Source organism: Mustela nigripes, chromosome 14 (genome assembly GCF_022355385.1).
Source record: "Mustela nigripes isolate SB6536 chromosome 14, MUSNIG.SB6536, whole genome shotgun sequence".
Lineage (NCBI taxonomy): Eukaryota > Metazoa > Chordata > Mammalia > Carnivora > Mustelidae > Mustela > Mustela nigripes.
Window position 1 is genome coordinate 24,277,524 of NC_081570.1, and position 14,676 is coordinate 24,292,199.

Consider the following 14,676-nt stretch of genomic DNA (forward strand, 5'->3'; position numbering starts at 1 on the left):
CTGTGTGTGGAACGCTGAGTCACCTGCGTGGTGCTCACCTGGGGTCAATGATTCAAAGGTTCCCGTCCCAGGAAATACATCTGTTCCTTAACAGAAATTTACAGGGACAACGCCTGTAGCCAGAATAGCCGGACGGAGATACCCAGAGCAATCCAGCAGAGAGCCTGTTGGGCCTCTCTTCCTCTTCTGCCCAGAGGTGCAGCCCCCCCCACCGCCCCCTGCCCCCCCCTCCGCCCCGCCCCGCCCCGGGGCCTGGGCCTCCCCTTTGTGAATCTGTCTGTGAACCTGTGGTTGTCCACGGGCTGAGGCAGCAGAAAGAGCATTTTGGAGTGAACCGAGCTAACTCTAACTCCTGATTCTGCCGCTGAGTTAGCTGTATGATCTTGATCAAATTTCTTAACCTTTCTAGCTGGTTCTATGGAAAACATTCAGACTTGTAGTATCTTTCCATGCTTGTATGTAAATTCATAGAAAATGTATATATTGCTCACCAGCCTGAAGAGTAGGTGGTCTGGGGAATGTGGGTGAAGAGGTACTTTCCTTTTCTTTTTTTATTAAAAGATTTTATTTATTTATTTATTTGACAGAGAGAGAGAGCGAGAGAGGAACACAAGCAGGGGGAGTGGGAGAAGGAGAACCAGGCTTCCCACCGAGGAGGGAGCCGGACATGGGGCTCTATCCCAGGACCCTAGGATCCTGACCCAAGCCAAAGGCAGACACTTAACAATTGAACCGCCCAGGTGCCCCTGAAGAACTCCTTTCACATTTTATCTTATGTCTTATTTCCTCCCGCCTTGTTGTTTGGGTGGTCTAGATGCATCTGCATTCTACTACATTATCCGTCTATAAGGAGCTGGATACTGCTTCCAACTTCACAGAGTGTCGGAAGGATTGTTAAAGGATCCTTCAGTTAAAACTGTGCAGAACTGACCCTCACCACGTACCAGCTCCCTTCTCTTCCCAATGTCTGGATCTGTGTTAGGTATTTGCCTGTCTGCATTTCTGCATGTAACTGTTTCTCTCTTTGTGTCTGTGTTTGAGTAATAATACCTTCTGGCCTTCTGGCTATCTCTCTTTGGTTTATATGTCCCTGAGTATCTGTGTGTGTTTTTGTGTTGGGAGATGTCTGTGTATGATGGTCTGTGCATCTGGGAACTTGTCAATTGTGTGTCTGTGTATGTGAGTGTGAATCAGCGTGTCTCTGTGTGTTTAGGTGTGTTAGTCGTGTGTGTACGTGCATGATACATCTGTGTATGAGTTTGTGTTTCCATATGTTCCCGTGTCTGTGTGCGTTTAGTTATCAGTCGGCTGTGTGCCTGAGTGTTTATGGGTATCTGGATATGTCGACATGTAGTTTGTGTTTTAGTATGTGTGTCCATATCACTGGGTATGCCTGGATGAACGGGTGTGCATGTGGGTGTGTCGGCCTGTGTTTGTATAGGCCTCTGTGTGGATTGTGGGAGGTTTCTCCGACAATCCACATCCGACTGCATCCCTCTGATCATGGGCGGGGAGCTCTGCCCACAGATCTTGACCCTACTCCCAGCTACTTGAAGGCCCCAAGTGTGGGTGTTTCCCTCCTAGCACTGCCCTTGGGCACAGGGCCCGGCTTGCTGCCCAGGACTGGTGGAGTGGGTATCTGCAAACACCTTGAGGGCCCCACATGGCAGCCCCTCAACACGAAGCCTTATCAGCTGGTGGGCTGGTCTGGTCATTCCCCTGTTCTGGGGGTGAGAACTGAGAACCGAACCCTTCTCCTTGGAAAGTAGCGAGCCCTGTGGATCTTGGGTCAGGAAATCCCTGCCCTTTTGGTCTAGGTCAGTGTCCATCTGGTCGGGTTTTTTGTGTTTGTCACAGGCAGCCGGACAGTTGGGAAACAAAGCATGTCTCCATGGCAACCCGCCTCTGCCTTCGAACTTGGGCAGGTCAGTGGTTCTGTGGACCCTTCTTCACGCCCAGGGCTGGGATGGGGGTAGGCGGCGAGGATGACTAATGAAGTTTCCACTTATGTGCACTGCACCCCCGTCACATACCCCAACACACTCAAATATCTCCACACACTCACTACTTTCCGGGATGTTCAGATGGGGAAATTGGAGCCCAGAAAGGGCAAGGGTCTCACCCCAGGACACCCAGCAAGTTAGTGGCAGGACGGAGATGAGAACCCGTTAGGCTAACTTTTTTGTTGTTTTTTTTTTTTAAAGATTTTATTTATTTATTTGACAGACAGAGATCACAAGTAGGCAGAGAGGCAGGCAGAGAGAGAGAAGAGGAAGCAGGCTCCCTGCAGAGCAGACAGCCCCACTTTGAGCTCAAACCCAGGACCCTGGGATCATGACCTGAGCCGAAGGCAGAGGCTTTAACCCACTGAGCCACTCAGGTGCCCCTAGGCTAACTTTTGACTGGTCATTATGGGTTGGTTGGATAACTCCTTTCCTGGCAGACCTCAGAACAAAGCTTCTCCTGACATTTCTACCAAGTGGTTAAAATTCTTATCATTCCCCCTCGCTTGTCTATGGATGCAGTATTTTCTAATTACCTATTAAAACAAACTGCCACAGAAACAAAGGGAATGCTGGCTCTCTCAGTTAAAACCCGAACCATCACTTACAACTGGGGTTTCAAATTTTTCGTCCATCACGGTGTTGTCACTGTTCCCACTGATTTACTTTGTGGTAAATAAAAGTTATAAGTTGATGTATAAACTAAATTTATACGTAGAAAACATGGCTCTTATCCATTTTATCTCTCAGACAAAAGGCAGATGGTTTTTGTTTGAGGGGAAAGATAAAATTCTGCTACTAAAAGAAAAAGGTCAGTGGGCACCTGGGTGGCTCAGTTTGTTGGGCGGCTGCCTTCGGCTCAGGTTATGATCCTGGAGTCCCGGGATCAAGTCCCACATTGGGCTCCCTGCTCAGCAGGGAGTCTGCTTCTCCCTCTGACTTCTGCCCTCTCATGGTCTTGTTCTCTGAAATGAATAAATAAAATGTTTTTAAAAAAGAAAAGAAAAAGGTCAAAAGCCACTTTTCTACACTGGGTACAGCTAAGAGAGGAGCAATCAGATTACAGAATAACAGTCCGTCAGGAGCCGAGAGCACAGAGCTGGTGCTCAGGAGATGTTTGCTGAAGGAAGGGAATCAGAACTTGTTCCGCACTGGAGCCTGGACAGAGGCAAGAACTACTTCTTTCTCTCTTTTGCACCCTGCTCCTCTTCCCTTTCCCGTCTCTCTCTCTGTCTCTCTCCTCTGCGCCCCTCAGCCTCCCAGGAACTGGCACCAACCAGGAGCTGGGAGCCCACTAGGGTCCAACTCATTGCCGGCACCCACCACAAGCCCGTTGGGTGCTTTTTCACCTCTCAACCCAGCAGGGAAAATGGGTGCAAGTAGGCTCAGCACCCGATTCTTGGAGGTGCTGGGAAGGTCATAAGCCCTCACTCAGCAGATGTTGTTTGACATATTAAACTGCTGCCTCATGGGGTACCTGGGTGGCTCCGTGGGTTAAGCCTCTGCCTTCCACTCAGGTCAGGATCTCAGGGTCCTGCGATCCAGCATCGGGCTCTCTGCTCATCAGGGAGCCTGCTTTCCCCCCTCTCTCTCTCTGCCTGCCTCACTGCCTACTTGTGATCTCTCTCTCTTTCAAATAAATAAATAAATAATAAAATCCTAAAAACAAAACAAAACAAAACAAAAAAGCCCCACAAAACCCTGCTGCCTCAGATGCCAGTAGCCAGAACAGGGGCCAAGGAATCCCCACAGTGTGGAAGGGACCTTCACACCCCTCCCCACCCCCACCCCTACGTTAGGGAGGAGAGAGGAGGAAGGCATCATGCCAGGGGCCTCCTTCTATCTTATCCTCCCACTGAAAAGGATCAAAGCAGATTCTTAGTTCATTCTGAAATAGGAACCCCTTTGGGAATCTGGCTAAAGCTATGGAACTTTCCCCAGAAAAATGCATCAAGTGAATTCAAAGTTAAGCAGAACATTTGGAAAAGTATTTTCTTTTTCCAGGGTCTTCACTGACTATCCTTGAAAGCAGCTTGCCTCTGGTAGGGAGGCTTGACATAAAGCAAGTGCTCAGTTAGGAAACACATACACCCCCAAACACACACGTGAGCACAAACCAGTTTTAAAGTCCACCTCTGCCCAAAGGTGGACTTTAACTGTGTGACTGCTAGCAAAGTCACTCTACCTCTTCTTAGGCTGTCTTATCCATGGAATAGGGATACTATTTAAAAAAAAATTTTTTTTTACAGGATTAAAAAAATTATTTATTTATTTGGGAGAGAAAGAAGGAGCCTGATGCAGGACTTGATCCCAGGACCCTGGGATCATGACCTGAGCCAAAAGCAGACACTCAACTGACTAAGCCACCGGGCACCCCAGAATAGGAACACTATTAATCACTCCATATCTCAGCTTTGCAGAACTGCTCCCTCCTTGCATTATAATTTCTGCCCCTCCAATTAGTCTAAGAACTGAGGGGAGTCACAGGTGCTCCTACCCTTGGCTGTGTGATTTACAGGCTCTTTTTCTTCCTTGTGTTCCCTGTAAAATGAGGGAGGCTCAGCCACACCTTGGCCTGGCTGCCCAGTTTGGAGTTTGTGAGAAGACCAGGCTCAGTAGAGGACAAAGCTGGAGCTCACGGAAGCAGGTCTCCCGGGGAGTGGGAGGTGGGAGAGGGGAGTCTTGGGTGGGTATAGGGGCAACATCAAGGTGGCCCTGGGGTTTCCAGAAACAGAGGAGTCAAAGCTGGAGGGTCTGGGGGCTGCTGCCCCAAGCCTGGCTATTGCTGGTCTCTCCTTATAGCTGCAGCTTCCTGCCTGGTCAGGTGACAGCCTCGTTCCAGGATGGACTTTGGGCCCGGCTGACATAGGCTGCTGAAAACTCTGTTTCCTTAGCTGCCCCCAGGGCCAGCAAAAAAAGGTAGCTGAGCTGAGTAGTCATGAATCTAGAGGGCAGGGTTTCAGGCTAGCCCTTTCCAGGCTAGCCCTCTCTGGGTGTCTCCGAAGTATGTGTGTCCATTAGGCCAGTGGACAAGAGGAAAAGCTGGGATTCCTGGTCTCAGGGTGGTCCGGGGTGGAGTTGGGAGGTGAGGATGTCTGGCTGTTGGGAGTTAGAATAAGGGAAAATAACCCTGACCTCTCCCCACTCCCCTCCTTCCCCTCTTCCAAATCAGGAGACCCAATCTCTGAGCTGACTCCTGGGGGTTGTAGGGATTTTTTTTTTCAATTTTTTAAAAAAGATAGTATTTTTAAGTAATCTCTATATCTAATGTGGGGCCTGAACACACAACCCTGAGAACAAGAGTTGCATCCTCTACTGACCAAGCCAATCAGGTGCCCCTCAATTTTTTTTTTAATTAAGTAAACTCTATGCCCAGTGTGGGCTTGAAGTTAGGACCCTGATGGGATTGAGCCCCGCATTGGGTTCTCAGCTCAGCAATGAGCTTGCTTCCCCACCCTCTCTCTCTACTGCCTCTCTGCCTACTTGTAATCTCTGTCAAACAAATAAATAAAAATCTAAAAAAATAAAATAAAAAAAAAGTTAGGACCCTGAGATCAAGAGTTGCAGGCTCTACCAATGAGCCAGCCAGGAATTCCTGGGTGGGGCATTGTGGTTTGAGAGGAATTTTTGCTAAGGAATTATATGAACCACTGGCTACGCCAACTTTATTGGCCCAATCACCCCGGTCCTGATTTCAGAAAGGCCCCACATTTGGTTGAATGCTCTGCTGTTGCCTTCTTTTTATTTTTTTTTTTATCATGAAAAAACTGTATTTAGATTTAGCCAGCTGGACTCAGTTTAGATGATCCCAATTTTGTTGGCAACATCCAAAGCATCATAGTCAGGGGCCAGCCGAACGTATGCCTTCTTCTCTCCATCAGGCCTGATTAAGGTGTTGGCCTTGGCTACATCAGTGTCATAGAGCTTCTTCACAGCCTGTTTGATCTGGTGCTTGTCGGCCTTGACATCCACAATGAACACAAGTGTGTTGTTGTCTTCTATTTTCTTCCTGGCTGACTCAGTAGTCAGGGGGAACTTGATGATGGCATAGTGATCAAGCTTGTTTCTCCTGGGGGCGCTCCTTCGAGGGTATTTGGGCTGCCTTCGCAGACGCAGAGTCTTGGGTCGTCGGAACATAGGTGATGTGCGGATCTTCTTTTTTTGTGTGACTGTGGACGCCTTTCAGCACCGCTTTCTTGGCTTTCAAATCAAAGCCTTTGCTTTGGCTTCGGCTTTGGGAGGGGCAGGGGCTTCCTTCTTAGCTTTGAGCGCCATCTTCTTAAAAGGGTGCTGTTGCCTTCTTAAATTTTTTTTTAAAGTAAGCTCTAGGCCCAACATGGGCCTCAAACTCATGACCCTGAGATTGAGTCTCATGCTTCACCTATTGAGCCCGCTAGATGCCCTGCCTTCTTGAAAATTTTAATAACCTTGGGGCCCCTGGGTGGCTCAGTCGTTAAGCATCTGCCTCTAGCTCAGGTCATGATCCCAGGGTCCTGGGATGAAGCACTGCATTCAGCTTCCTTCTTGGCAGGAGGCCTGCTTCTCTCTTCCCCACTCCCCCTTTTTTGTGTTCCTTCTCTTGCAGTGTCTCTCTCTGTCAGATAAATAAATAAAATCTTAAAAAAAAAAAAAAAGAAAATTTTAGTAATCTTATTTATTTGAGAGAGAGAGAGAAAGAGAGCTAGAGTGGGGGAGGGAGGGACAGAGGGAGAGGTAGAAACAGATTCCCCACTGAGCAGGGAGCCTTAAGAGGCCTGATTCTAGGACCCCTCAGATCATAACCTGAGCTGAAAGCAGGTGTTTAACTGACTGAGCCACCCAGGTGCCCCAAAATTTTAGTAATTTTTGAACAAAAAGTCCTGCATTTTCATTTTGGGCTAGGCCCTGCAAATTGTGGGAAGGAGATGCTGAAAGGGTTGGTGGGGGGACAAGACTGACTTATATCCCTCTCCTGATCGCCCCTTCCAAAAGCCAGAGTATATTTACCTTCTTCTCTCCTCCCTACCTAGTGCTTCCGGACTATCCAACAGGCCAAGTTCTTGCATGGCGCTCTTTCTCTATGTTTCAGTCTTGCCTGTAACACTTCTCCTTTGTTACTTGCCAAGTGAGGGAGAGGTAGGGTCCTTAAGGCCAGTGCTGGGCTGGGCAGGGAGAACACGAGGACAGGGCCCATTGTAGTCCCTGTGCCTGGCCCAATGCCTGGTCCAGATGAAGTACTTGGGATGTGGGCTAGACCTGAATGAATGATGATTAGATGGGGAAACTGAGGCCCAGCAAGGATAGTGATCTGCTGCAAATCCCCCCGGGGTTTGTCAAAGCTGAGCCCCTGAGGACACACATTGGGCTAAGGCAGGTCAGAGAAGCTAAACTCTGCAGTGCAATTATTTTTAGTGATACAGTGAGTGCTGTCTACACTATGTCAGGGCTGCCTGGCCTGAGTACCCCAGACAAATGTGTCTCTGCCCTTGTTTAGACCAGGAGCCAGGAGAAAGTGATGTGTCCAGAGTCAGGTTGGATGGACGAAGGCAAACTCTAACTGGTGGGGTAGCACAGTGCCCTTCTTGGGACCCCCGAGCCCACGGCTGTGCCCTAGGGCAATTTCTAGTTCTATGGACCAGGCTGAGACAAGATTTAGATTGCTAGTCTTGGCTCCTCTGCTGCTGACCACCTCTGTGCTCTTGGCAATCAGTGATCTCTCCTGGCTTTAGTCTCCCTTCTGTGTTATGGAGGTAACACTTCCTGCGCTGATTCCCTCATGGCATGGTGTGGGATCTGATGTTTTAAAAGTGCTTGGTCAGCTATGATAAAGAGCCAGAAGCCTGGAAGAAATGAGCACAGCATTTTCATGATTCCTAAAGGCTTTCTTCCCTAGGACCATACTTAGTCACACTTCTTACCCAAACAGGATCTCAAAGCCCCTTAGAAGCTATGAGTTTATCATGCCCAAGATCAGCCCTAATCTGTGTTGAGCATCTCAGTGGGGAATCCAGGCCCAAGCAGGGGTGCCCTGGGGCCTGACAGCAAAATCCAAGGGCAAACTGAGGCACGGACTCTCCTCATTCCCCCTCACTAAGGGGTGGAGAGAGAGCGCAGGAAGCATGGACCCCAGCTCCACATTGAGGGTTGACACTGGGGAAGGTGCGTTGAATTGGAGGTTAGGAGAGGTCTGCCCAGTCACGGGACTGAAGAGGAAGGCCCACCGTGGGTCACAGGTCTCAGGCGCGTCTGCAGCTTCAGTCTCCAGAGCAGACTCCAATGCCGTCTGAGTCCTGGAAAGAATTCTCAGAACTCCCATATTCCAGGAGAAGAATGCTAGACCCCCCAGGTCTTCCCAGGCTGAACTCAGGATACCTGGCTGTCCTGGGGTTCGAGCCCAGTATTCCTCCCCCGGCCTCCCAGTACCTTCTCCCGCGAGGCCCACTCCCCTTTCGCGCCCCCGCCGGCCCCAATCTCAGGCCCGCTCCTCCCGCCCTGCCCCTCGACCCCGCCCACTGGGTCCCCCGGCCGCCCCGCCACCCGCCCGACCACGCCCTCCCTCCGCCCCCCGGAGCTCCCGGAGCTCCCGGAGCCGGACGGCGGGCTGGAGGCGGCGGGGAGGGCGGCAGGCGGCGCCGCCCCCGCCCCGCGGCCGCTCCCTCCCCGGCTGCAGGCAGGCCTCCGCGCCCCGCCCGCCGCCCGACCCGCCCCTCCCGCGCCGCTCCCGCTGCCCAGCCGCTCCCCGCGGGCTGCGCTTCCGCCGCCCAAACTTTTCGCCGGCGCGTCCCCCCGCGGCGGCCGCTTGCCCGCTTGCCCGCGCCGCGCATGGGTGCCCGGCTGCAGGGGGCCTGACCCCCGCCGAGGTCCGCCCGCCGCGCCATGGCGGCCCGCGCGCCCCCCGCCGCACCTGCGGCCGAAGACCCGGGGGGCCCGGGCGGCCCCCCGCGCAGGAAGAAGTCCCGCTCCGGCGCGTCCGGCCTCCGCCGCGCCTTCAGCTGGTTGCGGGGCAAGCGGCGCAAGAAGAAGGCTGCGGGGGCGGAGGGCGCCGAATCGGCCGCCCCCCGGGCCAAGAAGGCGGACGACAAGGCCAGGAGGGCCAAGGGTAAAGGCCGAGGTAAGGCGGCGGGGCACCTGGGCTGCGCGCCGGCAGCGCCGAGGGTGCGGCCCGGGTGGCTCCGCTGGGGGTCCGGGGCGTGTTGGAGGGGTGAACCCCTCGGCGCCGGGGCCGGGGGAGCGGAGACCCCGGGGCTCAGCTCGAGCAGTCCATCTATGCCGCCTCCCCTCATTTCTCAGATTCATCCCGACCCCATTCTAGGGGGAAGAGACCCCTGGCTGGGGCAGGAATCTCCGGGCTTGAGCAGGAAGTGCTGGCAGTCTGGCTCTTGGGACGGTGAGGCAATCCCCCCTCCCCCAGGCTCACCCAGGTTCTGCCCTCTGCTGAGTCAGGGGGTCAGAGACTTGGCTCTGGCCTCGGGCCCATGGGAGAGGCAAGTGGCTTTGCATCTTTGGTGGGGATTCCTCCAGGTTCAGAAGGTCAACTGCGCTCTCAAAGTGTTTCAGTCCCACAAAGGACCCAGTCTGGGGCACAGCTTGCTTTAGGTTCTTAAGGTGTTGCTGTTAGCTTTTCTCACTTGGCCCGCTTCACCACTCCTCACCACTCCCGGGGGGGCCAGACTCAAACATCCACCTCCTGGGGTGGTGAGCTCACCGATGAGAACCACCATGCCCCCGCCACCGCCCCCATCATTCCTTCCCCAGCCCTGGTAGAAACAGGCCAGTGTTGGAAGCGTGCTTACAGATGGGGGAAACTGAGGCTCAAATTAATGGAGAGCCTGTACCTGAGCTGTGGTGGGATGGGTACTTAAAATACAACAGCCAGTTCCTTGCCTCTGGGCGCTCTCTGGCTTGATGGGTGGGCAGGCTGAGGGGTAGGGAAGGGGTGGCTGATTTGGTGCATCCCTGCTGGGGTCACTTTCCTTTTGGGCACTTGCTTGGTTCTTTTCTCTTTTCCCCCTCTGTGTCTAACTCCCGTTTGGGGGGTAGGGCATGAGTCTGCAAGAGGGTGGAGCTCCCTTGGGCCTTGTCCTGCTGAAGTCTACCTTTCCTCTGGCTTGGGCTGCAGTGCCTGAGGTGAGGAAATGGCGGTGTGTGCGGGCCCATCCCATTCCGTGTTTACCCTCCCAGTGTCCTTTAACCACCTCCTCTGCAGGAGAATCAGAAGGAACTGTTGAGGGGTCAGGAAGAGAGTGAAAAGTCTCTTGTGTGATTGCATCCGGCCGGTCTTCCTTTTGGATGAGGGCCTTTGGCCCAGGCACGTAAAAAGTCAGGGTGCTGGGGCAGGGATGATTGGGCCAAGCCCTAAGGGAGAGTTTGGATAAAGGGTGTTTCTCAGGGCTCTGCATGCAGCTCCATGCAGAATCTCTCCTAAGGCTGTCCCACTGGGATTCAGTCAGAAGTCCTCCCCATCTCAAGAGGGCATGGGTCAGAATTGCAGCAGGATGGATTCTGGTTAGATGGGCAGGATTGGAGGTAGAAGGCCGGTGGTGTACCCCAGGGCAGTGGACCCTTTCCCCCTTGGAGACCAGCCTGGAGGCAGGGGCTGGAAAAGCTGTATGTCCCTGTTCCAGCAGCCTGCGCTGGGGTCATTGGGTCAGTGGGTAGGCCTCCCCCTGCATCGTGTTAAGTATCTGGTAGCATTGGGCTTTCTGGGCAGCAGGTGGCCCGATTTGAGCCCACGTGCCTGGGAACCACCTCCTTGCCCCTGGCTGTTGTTTCTCCCGGTCTGGGGGTGGTCCCAGGTCTGACTAGAGGAAGTCCTGCTCCCTTTTGCTCCAGTCTCCTATTATTCCAATTGTTTCCTTGTCACCTGCCTGGCCCAACTTCTTTTCTGTTTATTAAGAGAAATAAATCCGATCTTTCTAATCTCCATTGGCACTGCTGGTCAGGAAGGGGAAACCCAAAGAAGGCTTAACTCTTTCTGGGGAAAATGTTCAGAATGGAGACTGGGGAAGATGGGAAGGAGGAATACACAGAAAGTTCCTGAGAGGTCAGGCGCCTTTGCTGCGAAGCTCCTCCATTCCAGTCTCTCAGATGCAGGTCATGGCTCCCCTAATCCGACTTCTCTACAGTAAATTGGGAAAGCTGAGCTTGGAGTAGAATTTTGAGCCCTTGTCTTCCAGGACTGCCCTACACAGACTTAAAAAGAAATGAGAGGAGATCTGACAGTTACTGATTATTCTGAATGTGCCGGGAGTGGGAGCCCTGTGTCCATTAGCTCACTGAAGCCCATTTGCAGATGAAAAAATTGAGGTTCAGGGACAGTGAGTGTTTAGTTTGCCCAAACTGGGATTCGAACTCAAACCATCTTCCTCCAAAACCTGTCCCGTTTTCATGAAGAGGACATGCGGGTGGGGCCCAGATCAGCAGGAAAGGTTGAAAGATCTCAACCAACCCATTCTGTAGATGGCAGAAGGCCCAGAGAGAAGTGAGGGCAGCTGACAGAGTGGGAGGGGTAGGAGAGTCAGGCAAATAAAGGTTCACATCCTGGCTCAGTCACCAGCAAGTCCTGTGAGGTTGGGCAGCAGCCTCTCTTTGGGCGCACTGATTCCATACGTCTCAGGGAATGAGACCCTCTGGCTGGGCATTGCTGTGGTGGGTTCGTGACTCCCAAGATTTCTGTCTCCGTAAGATTCTCACAAGAGCGAATGTGGAAGTTAGAGGAATGTGAAATCATCACGGAAATGAAGGGCTTGCTCTTCTTGTCACCTTCCCCTGAGCTCTGTGGACCTGGTCTGGAGGGAATGGGCTCAGAGGCTGATGGGACAACTCTGCCGCCCCTCCCAGGTCCTGTGACAGAGGCAGATTGGGAGCCCCTCTAAGCCTCAGTTTTCTGATCTGTAAAATAAATCCTGGCTCTACAGGGGGTGTTTCAGAGGTCAAATGAGATAACTGAGATGCAAGTGCTTTGTGGACTGTGGAGAATGGTCTAGATGGGAGCAGGTTTCTGCGGCTGTGGTGCTGAGGACTTGGACATTAGTTGCTCCATGTTTGGAAATCCACTCTTGGCTATACCTCAGATACCCATGGCCGTGATGGTGATGATTGAGGGGGAGTAGCCATGGAAGGTGGGCTCTTACCCCTGTCCAACAGAAGACTCAGGCATAAGAAAAGGCAAACAAATAAGAATCCATATTTTCCAGAAATATCACCTGGACTCCAGACAAGTATGTGGGGAGAAAGTGTTTCTGGGACAGACGCCAGGACTGGAGCCCAGTAGATAACTAGGGGAGGCTGCCTGCAGGTGGTGAGCAGAGTGTAAAGGAGGGCAGGGTGCTGGGTAATTTGATTTATTTATTTATTAGAGAGAGAGAGAGAGCACGAACGTGGAAGGGAAGAGGGAGAGGAGAGGGAGAATCCAAGCAGGCACTGCCCTGAGGAGGGAGCCGGAGGCGGCGCTTGAACCCACAAACCCAAGATCATGACCCAAGCCAAATCAAGAGTCAGGCGCTCAACCAACTGAGCCACCGGGTGCCCCGGGTGCTGGCTAATTTGAAGAAGTAACATGAAGGCTGCCATGTGTCAGACCCTGGCTGGGCATTTTCACGAATGTTTTCCTTTGTCCTCACTACAACCTGGGACGTGGGCAGTTTCTACCATTGCTAGGTGAGAAAACAGGTTGAAAGTCAGTTGATCAGGGTCTCTTGGCTTCATTTGTTTGAAAAAGCGTGTTCTTTATTATGTCATGTCAGGCACCGTTCAGGGCAAGGTGAATACCCGGGACAGGACAGGCAAGGTCCCCACCTGAATGGCGAGGATGTTCACGGCGTGGCTGGGTCAGAGGGTCTCAGTCTGCCTCCCAAGGCCATGCTTTTGAAACCAAACAGTATGAGGCTCGGTATGTGTCTGACTCTGGAGAGCGGGGACCAGTAACCACTGTGGGACTGTGTAGCTCTCCCGAAGGTTCCTCTTGGGAAGTGGGCAGTGGGCAGTGGCTGGGGGGGAGGGGTGTCAGAGTGCTGGTGGCTTCAGGACTGAAAGAATTGAGGTCCAGCAGGTTTGACCTGAACGACTCTGGCCACTCACTCAGGAGGCACTGTCCTTGGTGTGGGGTTGTGGAGAGACTCCTAAGTTTGAGCTCTGCCCCACGGTGGGCCATAGGTACCCTGTCTTGACAAAGATGGGGTTTCATGGCCTCTGAGAGCCTTTCTGGTTCTAGAATTCTGGATTGAGAATGGAGTGGGGCCATAAGGGTGGGAGCTGTGCTCAGGAAAGGAGAGTCTGCCTTTTGGCCGGTCAGGGACAAGACACTGGGCCCCAGGGGCCTGGATGTTATGGTAGGGATGGGCAGAGAGAATCCGTGTGAATGCCATCTCCCTCTGCTGAGGGAGGGGCCTTTGTAGCTATTTTATTTTATTTTATTTTATTTTTTAAAAATATTTTATTTATTTGACAGAGCACAAACTGGGGGAGCGGCAGGGAGAGGAAGCAGGCTCCTGCTGAGCAGAGAGCCCCGCGTGGGGCTTGATCCCAGGACCCTGGGATCATGACCTGAGCTGAAAGCAGCCAAGCTTAATGATTGAGCCACCCAGGCACCCAGCTTTTTTGTTTTTAAATTTAATTTAAGTTTTTAAAAGATTGTATTTATTTATTTGAGATATAGAGAGAGAACTAGCGGGGTGAGGGGCAGAGGGAGAAGCAGACTCCCCGCTCAGCAGGGAGACCGATGCAGGGCTTCATTCCAGGACCCTGAGATCATGACCCGAGCCAAAGGCAGGCAGACACTTGACTGACTGAGCCACCTAGGCGCCCCTCTTTAGTTCTTTTAAAAGAAAGTGAGGACTCTAAGACACTTTGGGTAATCGACACTTTGCCTGTCTAAGGTCAGGATAGTGTCTGCTTGCCTTTCTTCTTCCTTGTCACCCCTCCCTCCTTCCTTTCTCTCTCTCTCTCCCTCCCTTCCTTCCTTTCGGGGATGGGGGGGCAGAGGGAGAGAGAGAGACTCTAAGCAGCCTCCATGCCCCGCACAAAGCCCACGAAGGGCTCCATCTCAGGACCCTGAGTTTGTGCCATGAGCTGAGATCAAGAGTCAGATGTTTAACAGGTGGCACCACCCAGGTGCCCCTCTGTTTGCTTTTCAGTAAACACTCCATGAACTTCCACATTCCATGCCATCGCACGCACCATTTCCCTTACTTAGGGTGTGCTCCCCTTCACTTTTCTGTCCACTGAACCCTTATTCATCTTTCAAGGCCCCGCTCCAGCCTCATCATCTCTGGAGAGCCCCCAGTGAAAGTACTCCCTCCACGCTAGAGCAGGATGCTTAAGGGATTTGAAATGGGACGGTCTGTTTTTCTGGCCACCTTCTTGGGTAGGGCATCTCAGTGTCCTTAGCCTGGGGCCTGGACCAGTGTGATTGGGGTAGGGCTACCTCTGCTGTGGGATACATCCAGTGGGAGTGTGACTTCCACAGAGGAATCTGTGTTCAGCTCCTCCAGGCCCCTGTGAAGGGGTCGGGGAGAGGGAGCCTCCCTAATGTATTTCAACATACTAGTAAGTATTTAATATTAGGTAATAAGTACCTACTATGTGCCAGACATTGTCCTGGGGATGAATGAGAGCCAAGGTTCCAGTCCTCATGAACCTCACAATCTGGGGGAGGAGCCAGACACCGAACAGATAATTTTTTTTTTTTTTTTTT

General features: G+C 52.4%; 1 protein-coding gene and 1 pseudogene across 2 annotated transcripts in view; one reads left to right on the forward strand and one right to left on the reverse strand.

Annotated features, from left to right (window-relative positions):
- Positions 1 to 5,726: 5,726 nt before the first annotated feature.
- On the reverse strand, positions 5,727 to 6,293 carry LOC132001513 (large ribosomal subunit protein uL23-like; annotated as a pseudogene).
- A 2,565-nt stretch (positions 6,294 to 8,858) lies between these two features.
- NHSL3 (NHS like 3) overlaps positions 8,859 to 14,676 on the forward strand; it is a 27,537-nt gene continuing 21,719 nt past the window's right edge. The window contains exon 1 of one of the 2 annotated variants that reach the window (XM_059377063.1): positions 8,859 to 9,093. In XM_059377063.1, coding sequence (XP_059233046.1) covers positions 8,859 to 9,093 — 235 coding nt within the window. Of the gene's footprint in view, positions 9,094 to 9,233; positions 9,370 to 14,676 lie in introns of those variants that run through there. The other variant, XM_059377064.1, reaches the window with a different exon arrangement.